The sequence below is a fragment of the Salvelinus sp. IW2-2015 genome, linkage group LG27 (genome assembly GCF_002910315.2).
Source record: "Salvelinus sp. IW2-2015 linkage group LG27, ASM291031v2, whole genome shotgun sequence".
NCBI lineage: Eukaryota > Metazoa > Chordata > Actinopteri > Salmoniformes > Salmonidae > Salvelinus > Salvelinus sp. IW2-2015.
Window position 1 is genome coordinate 26,399,691 of NC_036867.1, and position 12,570 is coordinate 26,412,260.

The 12,570-nt window shown below is 41.8% G+C and overlaps 1 protein-coding gene across 1 annotated transcript in view; it reads left to right on the top strand.

Annotated features, from left to right (window-relative positions):
* The window catches only part of LOC111953238 (WW domain-containing adapter protein with coiled-coil), a 65,447-nt gene extending 58,939 nt beyond the window's left edge, over window positions 1-6,508 (top strand). Inside the window, exons 10-13 of the mRNA XM_023972380.2 lie at window positions 282-409; window positions 5,105-5,300; window positions 5,512-5,639; window positions 5,754-6,508. Of these exons, the coding sequence (XP_023828148.1) occupies window positions 282-409; window positions 5,105-5,300; window positions 5,512-5,639; window positions 5,754-5,823 (522 nt within the window). The 3' untranslated portion in view covers window positions 5,824-6,508. The remainder of the gene's footprint in view (window positions 1-281; window positions 410-5,104; window positions 5,301-5,511; window positions 5,640-5,753) is intronic.
* The last annotated feature ends 6,062 nt before the right edge of the window (window positions 6,509-12,570 follow it).

Genomic DNA, 12,570 nt, shown 5'->3' on the forward strand with positions numbered 1-12,570 from the left:
TGAGCTTGATGGGTCTTTTGTATGATATTTTAGAATATTTGCATAAATCTGTCGCTAATTGGATGGAAACTATAGCTACTGTCATTTTTATCCTATAACATCCCATCCCCTTGTGTTTGTGTCGAGTCAATTAACAGCAAGTGAATTTCAGTAAAATTATGGTCTGTGCCAGTCTAATCTGGGATTTAAACCTTCCTCCCTGTCTTTGTGTGGTTGTGGTGAACCTCAAGGGTTCTGGTGTGTTTCCTCTCTAACCCTTCTCCGCTCTCTGTCTGGTCCAGGTGAGCAACACGCCGGTTGTGAAGCAGCAAGGATCAGCCCCTCAGCCCTCCCCCCAGCAGCCCCATCCCAACGACAAACAGCACGGACACGACATCGCAGCCTCCCCAAGGACTCTCCAGCGTCAAGGGTGAGCTTTTCATTTACATTTTTAGTAATTTAGCAGACACTTTATTCATTTATGGGCTGGAGCACTGTACAGTACATTCGGAAAGTATTCCCTTTTTTCCACATTTTGTTAAGTTACAGCCTTATTCCAAAATGGATTAAATGATTTTTTCCCTTCAATCTACACACAATACTCCATAATGACAAAGCAAAAACAGGTTTTTAGAKATTTTTCCAAATGTATTAAAAATAAAACGGATACCTTATTTACATAAATGTTCAGACCCTTTGCTATGAGACTCGAAATTGATCTCCGGTGCATCCTGTTTCCATTGATCATCCTTGAAGTTTCTACGACTTGATTGGAGTCCATGTGGTAAATTCAATTGATTGGACATGATTTGTAAAGGCACACACCTGTCTATACAGATGCAGTCGGAAGTTTACATACAACTTAGCCAAAGACATTTAAACTCTTCTATACTTTTTCACAATTCCTGACATTTAATCCATGTAAAATTTTCCTGTCTTAGGTTGGTTAGGATCACCACTTTTATTTTAAGAATGTGAAATGTCAGAATAATAGTAGAGAATAATTTATTTCAGCTTTTATTTCTTTCATCATATTCCCAGTGGGTCAGAAGTTTACATACACTCAATTAGTATTTGGTAGCATTGCCTTTTTAAATTGTTTAACCTCTCTAGGGTACGTGAGACGGTAGCGTCCCACCTCTTCAACAGCCAGTGAAACTGCAGGGCGCCAAATTCAAATACAGAAATACTCATTATAAAAATTCWGAAAATAAAACATATTTTACATAGGTTTAAAGATGAACTTCTTGTGAATCCAACCACTGTGTCAGATTTAAAAAATGCTTTACGGCGAAAGCATACCTTATGATTATTTGAGAACATAGCCCAGCAGACAAATCATTACAAACAGTAACCAGCCAAGTAGAAGAGTTACACAAGTCAGAAATAGAGATAAAATTTATCCCTTTGATGATCTTCATATGGTTGCACTCAGCAGACATTCATTTACTCAATAAATGTTCCTTTTGTTCGATAAAGTCTCTTTATATCCAAAAACCTAAGTTTTGTTCGCATTTTCTTCAGTAATCCACAGGCTCAAACGCAGTCAAAACAGGCAGACAAAAAATCCAAATTTTATCTGTAAAGTTCATAGAAACATGTCAAACGATGTTTATATTCAATCCTCAGGTTGTTTTTAGCCTAKATAATCGATAATATTTCAACCAGACAATAACGTGGTCAATATAAAAGGTAAACAAGAAAGGCACTCTCGGTCGTGCGAATGAAAAAGCTCTAACACGGCAGGGTCCACTCATTCATACTGCTCTTACTCCCTAATTTTTCAGAATACAAGCCTGAAACAATTTCTAAAAACTGTTGACATCTAGTGGAAGGCATAGGCACTGCAATTTGAGTCCTAAGTCAATGGATACTGTAATGGCATTGAATAGAAAACTACAAAACCAAAAAAGAAACTACTTCCTGGTTGGGTTTTTCTCAGGTTTTCGCCTGCCAGATCAGTTCTGTTATACTCACAGACACTATTTTAACAGTTTTGGAAACGTTAYAGTGTTTTCTATGCAAATCTACCAGGTATATGCATATCATATCTTCTGGGCCCGAGTAGCAGGCAGTTTAATTTGGGCATGTTTTTCATCCTAAATTTCAAATGCTGCCCCCTACCCTAGTGAAGTTATAACTTATGTCAAACGTTTCGGGTGTCTTCCACAAGATTCCCACAATAAGTTGGGTGAATTTTGGCCCATTCCTCCTGACAGAGCCGGTGTAACGGAGTCAGGTTTGTAGGCCTCCTTGCTCGCACGTGCTTTTTCAGTTCTGCCCACAAATTGTCTATGGGATTGAGGTCAGGGTTTGGGATGGCCACTCCAATACCAATACATTGACTTTGTTGTCCAGAGTCAATCAACAGCAAGTGAATTTCAGTAAAATTATAATCTGTGCCAGTCTAATCTGGGCTTTTAACCTTCCTCCCTGTCTCTGTGTGGTTGTGGTGAACCTCAAGGGTTCTGGTGTGTTTCCTCTCTTCTTAGCTCTCTGTCTGTGGTCCAGACCATTTTGCAACAACTTTGGAAGTATGCTGGGGGTCATTGTCCATTTGCGACCAAGCTTTAACTTCCTGGCTGATGTCTTGATGTTGCTTCAATATATCCACATAATTGTATTCCTCATGATGTCATCTATTTTGTGAAGTGCACCAGTCCCTCCTGCAGAAAAGCATCCCCACAACATGATGCTGCCACCCCCGTATTCCCAGTTGGGATGGTGTTCTTCGGCTTGTAAGCCTCCCTTTTTCCTCCAAACATAACGATGGTCATTATGACCAAACAGTTCTATTTTTGATTCATCAGACCAGAGGACATTTCACCAAAAATTACAATCTTTGTCCCCATGTGCAGTTGCAAACCGTAGTCTGGCTTTTTTATGGCAGTTTTGGAGCAGTGACTTCTTCCTTGCTGAGCGGCCTTTCAGGTTATGTCGACATAGGACTCGTTTTACTATGGATATAGATACTTTTGTACCTGTTCCCTCCAGCATCTTCACAAGGTCCTTTGCTGTTGTTCTGGGATTGATTTGCGCTTTTCGCACCAACGTACGTTCATCTCTAGGAGACAGAACACGTCTCCTTCCTGAGCGCTATGGTGGCTGCGTGGTCCCATGGTGTTTATACTTGGTTACTATTGTTTGTACCGATGAACGTGGTACCTTCAGGTGTTTGGAAATTGCTCCTAAGGATGAACCAGACTTGTGGAGGTCTACAACTTTTTTTCTGCGGTCTTGGATGATTTATTTTGCTTTTCCCATGATGTCAAGCACTGTTTGAAGGTAGGCCTTGAAATACATCCACAGGTACACCTCCAATTGACTCAAATGATGTCAGTTAGCCTATCAGAAGCTTCCAAAGCCATGGCATAATTTTCGGGAATTTTCCAAGCTGTTTAAAGGCACAGTCAACTATGTATGTAAACTTCTGACCCACTGGAATTGTGATACAGTGAATTATAAGTGAAATCTGTCGGCAAACAATTGTTGAAAAAATGACTTGCCATGCACAAAATAGATGTCCTAACTTACTACTTGCCAAAACTAGTTTGTTAACAAGACATGTGTGGAGTGGTTGAAAAACAAGTTTTAATGACTCCAACCTAAGTGTATGTAAACTTCCGACTTCAACTGTATGTGGTCCCCACAGTTGGCGGCGCATGTCAGAGCAGAAACTAAGCCTTGAGGTCGAAGGATTTGTCCGTAGAGCTCAGACTGGATTGTGTCGAGGCACATATCTGGGGAAGGGTTCCAAACAATGTTTTTCAGCTGCAGGGACTGGAAGACSAGTCAGGATCGAGGGAAAGCTGAACGGAGCAAAGAACAGAGATCCTTGATGAAAACCAGAGTGCTCAGGACCTCAGACTAGAGCAAAGGTTCACCTTCCAAAAAGACAACAAACCTAAGCTCACAACCTAGACAACGCAGGAGTGGCTTCAGGACAAGTCTCAATGTCCTTGAGTGGCTCAGCCAGATCCCGGACTTGAACCCGATCTAACATCTCTGAAGAGACATGAAAATATCTGTGCAGCGACTCTCCCCATCCAATCTGACACAACTTGAGGATATGCAGAGAAGATTGGGAGAAACTCCTCACATAGATGTGCCAAACTTGTAGCGTCATACCCTAGAAGACTCAGGTGCTTCAGCAAAGTACTGAGTAAAGGGTCTGAATACTTGTGTAAATGTAAAATTTCAGTTTATTTATACTTTGCAAAAGAAATCTTAAAGCAAAACGTTTTTGCATTGTCATTATTGGGTYTTGTGTAGATTGAAGAAACTAATACATTTGAATAACATTGTGTGGCATTGAATGTGTCCATTGTGTGTGTCATGTTCATTTGTGTTTTTAGTGTGAAAATCTATTTTTTTTTTAAATCGTAACAGAGCAGACGCTCCTATCTATAGAAGACAAAACAACCACTTATTGCTAGTAAGATTCTTCAAGCAACTCTGGTCTGGCTGATGTGAAGCAAAAACAGAACAATGCCATCCATGATCCTGCCTTGTAGGAGACAGTTTAATTTGTCAATATGTCATTTTGTGGCACCACCTGCTGGCGGTTTATAGAACAACACGTTTTTCATAAGTCATTGCATTGTATCGCTACACACAAAGATAATGGATGCACCATTGTTTATCCAAAGAAATCAAGACGACATCAAGTTAAACACATCTGATATGTATTGGAACTGTTAAGTGGATTTAACCAAATATCACGATTCACAAGCCACTGAGTGAATACAGTATTGCAAAAATAAGTATTACAATGTAGATTACCCCACCCTGACTGTAGTCAGACACTGGACTTCATGGATGTTTTGAGCTTAAGATAATATGCAGAATGTGTCAGTCTTGTCTGATGTGGAGCCTTTTCTCTGGTTGTATTTGGTCAGCAGAATCTCACATAATATGCACAATTGTTTAGTTATATTTGATTTCTAAGAACCTTAATTGTTGATATTATGCTGTGTTGGTCTGTTTTGTCTGATATTGGTTTGACCCTCCTGTCTCCTCTGTTACAACAACAAAGTTGGTGATAGTGTTATTACAGCAGAATATCATTGACATATAATATGCATAATTAGTCTGACCCTCTCGTTGCGCCTCTGTCATTCCACAGCAGTCAGAGGAGTCCATCCCCAGGTCCCAACTACGTCCCCCCCAGCAGCAGCAGTGCCACCACCTCCACCCCCTCCAACTCCTCTTCCTCCACCCGACCAGCCTCCTGCTCCTTCACCCCCACCCTAGCAGCACACTTCAATGAGAATCTCATCAAGCATGTCCAGGGCTGGCCCGCCGACCACGCAGAGAAACAGGTAGGATACGCATCTAAGTAATTGTATGCATTGTTTGTTATTATTTCACCAGTAAAGAGCATAGAGATTGTATAGATTTTAGCAGTATTGGGTAACCTATTAATTTCATTATTTTTATGTGAACCTAGATTCATTATGCATTGATCAGTGTCATTGCTGCTGTTTTTTTATTTTCTTTGATTATTTTAAACTTTTTTTTTCTCCCCCCCAGGCTTCCAGACTACGTGAGGAGGCCCACACCATGGGAAGCATCTACATGTCTGAAAATTGCACGGAGCTCAAAAATCTCAGATCCTTAGTTCGAGTCAGTGAAATTCAAGCGACATTGCGCGAGCAGAGGTAAGAGTCCAGACCCTAATTGCCTGCGATATGCATGTTAACATCCATGTGTTCTATTATTACAAATATTTTAGCATGAAAACTAATACATATTTTTTTTCTACTCTTGTCTAGGATATTATTTTTGAGACAACAAATTAAAGAACTTGAAAAGTTGAAGAATCAGAATTCCTTCATGGTCTGAGAACTTGAGTTGAAGAGTGGAGAGGATAGGGTGGAGAGACCCATTGCACATGGTTGTAAGAGAGCCGTTGGTTGGGAGAACTGTTCTTGTTCTGTGCCCAGTCTTAACACAAGCTGCAGTTGGATTGGCTTTGGACCGTTGGGTATGGAGAGTGCTGGGCTTGTGGGAGAGGGTCTGAGTGGTTGGTTGGTTGGTTGGTTGGTTGGTTGGTTGGTTGGTTGGTTGGGGAAGAGGGGAGAAAAAGGGTTGATACAAGACATGGGTTGTGTCCCAAATGGCACCCTATTGCCTTTATAGTACACTATGTAGTGGATAGGGTGCCATTTGGGATGCACKCATGGTTGGTTTTGTATGTGCCCTGGAGATGTAGATTTCTTGTAGATGTTATTCATGTTGTAAATATGTTTTGTAGATTATTGAGACCATGGAAAGCCATGCTTATCAAAGCTTTTGACATCCAAACTAATCAACGTTATGCCGAGGAAGTAACGGCTTAATTTCATAGCCTCCTTCATATTAAACTCGTCTGTCAGTGGTTATGTCCCAAATGCCACAATATTTCCTCTATAGTGCACTACTTTTAACCAGAACCCTATGGGCCCTAGTCAAAAGTAGTGCACTATATAGGGAATATGATGGCATTTGGGACGGCACTGTCAGTCTGCAGACTTGAAGCTTTTGTTTTAGATGGGTGAACCATTGCCTTGAGCACATCTATGACCTGCATGGAAATGGTGGAGTATAGTGTTATACAGTCAATAATAACTGAAACATTAATAATACCTTAGTGTAAAACAAGCAAGCAAGGTAAAACAAACTCACTGGTTTTTCTCTGCTCTTGAATAATAATAATGCTCAATGGATTAAAGTTATTTTCCCTATTATCCCCCTTTGGTTGAAGTATAATGGTTACACACACACAGGATGTGTCCCAAATGGCACACTATTTCCTATGTGTATTGAACTACTTTTGGTTAAAATGTGTGCACTATATAGGGAGTAGGGTGATATTTGGGAGACGGCCGCACACAGCTACCCATCCCCACCTTCCTCCTGCTGAAAGGTACATAATGTCTGGTCGCAATGGTTCAGATCTGTTTGTTCACAGCTCCCAGTGGCCCTGTCCTGCATTGCATTTCCTAAAACGAAAAACAAACAAACCAGTGCCTGGTGGTGTGATGGGGGGGAGAAAGAAGGTGCCACAATTGTGTGCTGCTTTGAGATCAAGGACCATTCCCACTGCTAGCACCCCGTAACTCCCACCCTGGTCATACACGTTACACGCAGGAGCACAACCCCGTGGTCTAGCTCCTCCTATAATGTAGAGGAGCCGGGAAGAGTAAAAACCCTCCTGGGTTTTTTTCTCAAACTTTCCAGCAAGTTTCGGGGGGGGGGGTGTTACTTTTATTAAAAGCGAGGGCACCGTCTTGGTTCATCCGAGAGTTCATTCCTATGTACAGTTGATAAAGTAATAATGAAGTTTAAGAAGTAAAGGAAAAAGGCTTTATTAAAAAGTTGCAGTGCTACTAGTATATCAGAATATGTTATTAATAAATTATTGCTACACTTTTCTTTGCACACTGTTTCGAATGAGTGCTACTGGGAGCTATTAAAGCAGCTGAAATGGCACCGTATTCCTGATTTGGTACATTACCTTTGACCATGGCCCGTAGTCAAAAATACTAAAAAGGAGATGATGTCATAATTCTCAAGATTTTTCAGGAAGTGCAATGGGAGGCAAATGGAACTCAGTGAATTGACCTGAATGACACAATTAGAACTACTGGCTCCCATTTGTACTTCTTGCTCTGTCATTCCACAGCAGTCGCTTCTCCTTTTTAGTCTTCTTTCCCAAAGGGCCTGGTCAAAAGTGGTGCACTATATAGGGAACAGGGTACCATTTGGGATGTAGACATGGAGTTGCTGGTCACTAACCCCACACACCAGGGTCAGAGGTTGAGCAGAGCAATGACATATGTGATATGTGCGTATTGTAATAAACATGCTAAACTCAAGTGAGCACTGGTTATTTTATTGGAGTTCTGTTAGTGTTTTGTTTATTACTATTAATGCTAGTGCCTTGTTGAAAGTCTTAAGTCACACAACCTCTGACATGGAAATAAATATACCATGTTTTTTTTCTATTTGATCCAGTAACAAAAAGATATTCAACAAGCGTTTGTCATGCATCGATCTATAGGGTTGTTTTTGGCACTCCCGTCCATACTTGCATCTTTGTATTCCCCCCCTGTTCACTCCGAGTCAGTACAGAAACTGGCTTTGTCCCAAATGGTGCCCAATGTATAACAATAGTGCTCTATATAGGGAATGGGGGTGCGATTTGAGAAGTAAACGGTGTCCTGAGCTGTGACTGCCTGATTTTTCTCCACCGTTCTAATCTTCTATTCAGTCTGATTTGAGATGCACCAACACATTCAGTAAAGCTGACCACATCATTGCTTTGTATATTGTTTTCCTCTGAAGTATATTGAAAAAATAAATAAAATATGCCTCTACAGAACCAAGTTCTCTGTTTTGACCTTGTCAGTTCAGTACTTTGTTTATTAATGTTATTTGTTCAAAACTAGCCTGAGTACCAGTGTATGCTGTCATGTTTACTCATTGTCATGTCCAACATGTTTGGTTTGACGATGACGCAATGGAGTAGACGAGCTCAAACAGATCTGGGACCAGGGTAGTTTGTTCCAATGTTCCCACAATGAACATGTTGAATGTTTCCAATATGTCAATGCGTTCAGTATGTCTAGGGTAACCAAAATAAGTTACCACAGAAGAACGACAGTTGTTGAACCCTTGCAACATTTAACCATTTGTGTTCTTGTCATTGTGACAGTTCAAGTTAGTCCTTTATGTTGACTGAATATACAGTGCATTCGGAAAGTATTCAGACCCCTTGACTTTTTCCACATTTTGTTACAAAGCCTTAACCTAAAATGGATTATAGTAATTTTTCCCTCATCAGTATACACAATACCAAAGCCAAATTGTATAATTTTCTTTGAAAATGTCTTGTTTATATAAGTATTCAGACTAAGATACTTGAAATTGAGCTCCAGTGCATCCTGTTTCCATTGATCATCCTTGATGTTTCTACAACATCATTTGAGTCCTCCTGTGGTAAGTTTAATTGATCTGACATGATTTAGAAAGCACACACCTGTCTATATAAGGTCCCACAGTTGACATTGCATCTCAGAGCAAAAACCAAGCCATGAGGTTGAAGGAATTGTCTGTAGAGCTCAGAGACAGAACTGTGTCGAGGCACAGATCTGGGGACTGGTACCAAAATATTTCTGCAGCCTTGAAGGTCCCCAAGAACACAGTGGTCTCCATTCTTAAATGGAAGAAGTTTGGAACCACCAAGACTCTTCCTAGAGCTGGCTGCCCGGCCAAACTGAGCAATCGGGGGAGAAGGGCCTTCCTTAGGGAGGTGACCAAGGTTCTGATGGTCACTGACAGAGCTGCAGAGAACCTTCTAGAAGGACAACCATCTCTGCAGCACTCCACCAATCAGGCTTTTATGGCCAGATGGAAGCCATTCCTCAGTAAAAGGCACGTGACAGCCCGCTTGGAGTTTGCCAACAGGCACCTAAGGACTCTCAAACCATGAGAAACAAGAATCTCTTATCTGATGAAACCAAGATTGAAGTCTTTGGCCTGAACCTGGCACCATCCCTATTATGGTGAAGCAATTTAGTGGCAGCATCATACTGTGGGGATGGTTTTCAGTGGCAGGGACTGGGAGACTAGTCATGATCGAAGGAAAGATGAACGGAGCAAAGTACAGAGAGATCCTTGATGCAAACCTGCTCATGACCTCAGACTGGGTGAAGGTTCACTTTCCAACAGGACAACGACAGGAGAAACTCAGGAGAGTGGAGAATTTCCCAGAATACAGGTGTGCTAAGAAGAATCCCAAGAAGAATCGAGACTGTAATTGCTGCTAATGGTGCTTCAACAAAGTACTGAGTGTAGGGTCTGAATACTTTTGTAAATGTGATATAAAAAATATTTAAAAAATAATACATTTGCAAAAATGTCTAAAAACCTGTTTATGCTTTGTAATTATGTGTGTATTGTGTGTAGATTGATGAGAAAAAAACACAATTTAATCAATTTTAGAATAAGGCTATAATGTAACAAAATGTAGAAAAATCAAGGGGTCTGAATATTTTCTGAATGCACTGTAAGTGGACTGCTGCCGTTAGGTATCTGGCGATGCTTGCCAGTCCTAACTTTCGTCTTTCTCCCCTCATGTCTCCGAGTTGTCACTCTTTCCTCTACCCAATGATTCTTTATTTAAGATTCCTGTTTTCCTTCCCTTTTTCCAGTTGCTACTTTAGATGTCTTTCTCATATGCAGAACAGAGAAACCCCCATGAAAATCAGTAGGTCTACTAAGAAGGGCTCTGAATGCCATGGATGAATAAATATGCAGACCCCAACAACATTGTTGACCGGAGGTAACAAGGTAGATTTGACATTGAACAGAAGTACATAAATGAAATCAAACGAATGTCAAGAAGTGTTGAACCTTGAGTGAGTCTGGCTACTGCAGCGTCACAGATTCCACTCATCACTAGATGGCACTGTTGTCTTTCCAGTTGAATTGCACCTACATACAGTGCATTTGGAAAGTATTCATGACAGAAATATCACATTTACATAAGTATTCAGACCCTTTTCTCAGTACTTTGTTGAAGCACCTTTGGCAGTGAATACAGCCTTGAGTCTTCTTGGATATGATGCTACAAGCTTGGCACATCTAATAATGTGGGATGGCATTAAAAACTGTAATATACACTGCTCAAAAAAATAAAGGGAACACTTAAACAACACAATGTAACTCCAAGTCAATCACACTTCTGTGAAAATCAAACTGTCCACTTAGGAAGCAACACTGATTGACAATAAATTTCACATGCTGTTGTGCAAATGGAATAGACAAAAGGTGGAAATTATAGGCAATTCGCAAGACACCCCCAATAAAGGAGTTGTTCTGCAGGTGGTGACCACAGACCACTTCAGTTCCTATGCTTCCTGGCTGATGTTTTGGTCACTTTTGAAGGCTGGCGGTGCTTTCACTCTAGTGGTAGCATGAGACGGAGTCTACACCACACACAAGTGGCTCAGGTGGCTCTGCACTCCAAGTGGCGTAGCAGTGTAGACGTGTTTCTTTAGTCCTCTCGTGTACGTTTCGTTTTTTTTCGTATTTGTTGTATATATTTTAACATTTTTTTTTCAATCTCTTTTCGATTTTTAATTCGATTATACCTTCCGTGAACCTACCTCACCCAATGTGATACGGAATCGCTATTATTTTTTTAAACTTTGGAACACTTTCAAGAACCCCCGTACCTAACCAGCTAATCAGCTACAAGCTAATTTCGCCATTTTTTGCCGGCTGCTAGCAGCTTTTACCTTCTGCACAGACACCAGCCCTGTTATTAGCCTGGATTTACTCACCAATTTACCAGCATCGGACTGTCTCTCGACAACAACGCCGGATTCCTGCGTAATCCCGGAGCCACTACTTCTGATCCTCACAGCTAGCTTGCAGCTAGCGCAGCTAGCGCCACTGCCACGAAGCTAGCACCAGTTAGCAACACAAATTCTACATTCACAACCTCTCTTTCGCCATCGCCATCCGGCTTGGATTCTCTGTCGACACGACCACGTCTTGGTCTGCAGACGAATACCCCATCCGCTGTGCCTCAACCGGCCTCCGTCTGAGCAGACCCCTCCGTCTGAGCAGACCACACCCCGGGCTACTAACTTTAAACGCCGCGTGCTAGCTTAGTGGAGGCCTCCCTGCTCCATCTACGGCTGCCCCCTGGACACTATGATCACTTGGCTACATAGCTGATGCCTGCTTGACTGTCCATTAATTCACGGTACTCCATTCTGTTTATTTGTGTTTTATCTGTCGGCTCTGTGCTTTAACTCAGGATCTGTGTGTAGTTAATCCGACCCTCTCTGCCTAGTCGTCGCGCCATTTTTACCTGTTGTTGCTGTGTTAGTGGACTAGCTGCTGTTATCTTACCTGTTGTTTTAGCTAGCTCTCCCAATCAAGACCTGCAATCACTTTATGCCTTATTGTATGTCTCTCTCAAATATCAATATGCCTTGCATACTTGTTGTTCAGGCTAGTTATCATTATCATGTTTGGTTTGCAATGGACCCCGTAGTTCCACTCTCCGTACCTCTGATACCTCCTTTGTCCCACCCCCCACACATGCGGTGACCTCACCCATTGGACCAGCATGTCCAGAGATACAACCTCTCTTATCATCACCCAGTGCTGGGCTTGCCTCCGCTGTACCCGTGCCCCACCATACCCCTGTCTGCACATTATGCCCAGAATCTATTCTACCACGCCCATAAATCTGCTCCTTTTATTCTTTGTCCCCAACGCTCTAGGCGACCAGTTTTGATAGCCTTTAGCCGCACCCTCATCCTATATCTCCTCTGTCCTCGGGTGATGTGGAGGTAAACCCAGGCCCTGCATGTCCCCAGTCACCCTCATTTGTTGACTTCTGTGATCGAAAAAGCCTTGGCCTCATGCATGTCAACATCAGAACCTCCCCTAAGTTTGCCTTACTCACCGCTTTAGCACACTCTGCCAACCCTGATGTCCTTGCCGTGTCCGAATCCTGGCTTAGGAAGGCCACCAAAAATTCTGGGATTTCCATACCCAACTATAACACTTTCCGTCAAGATAGAACTG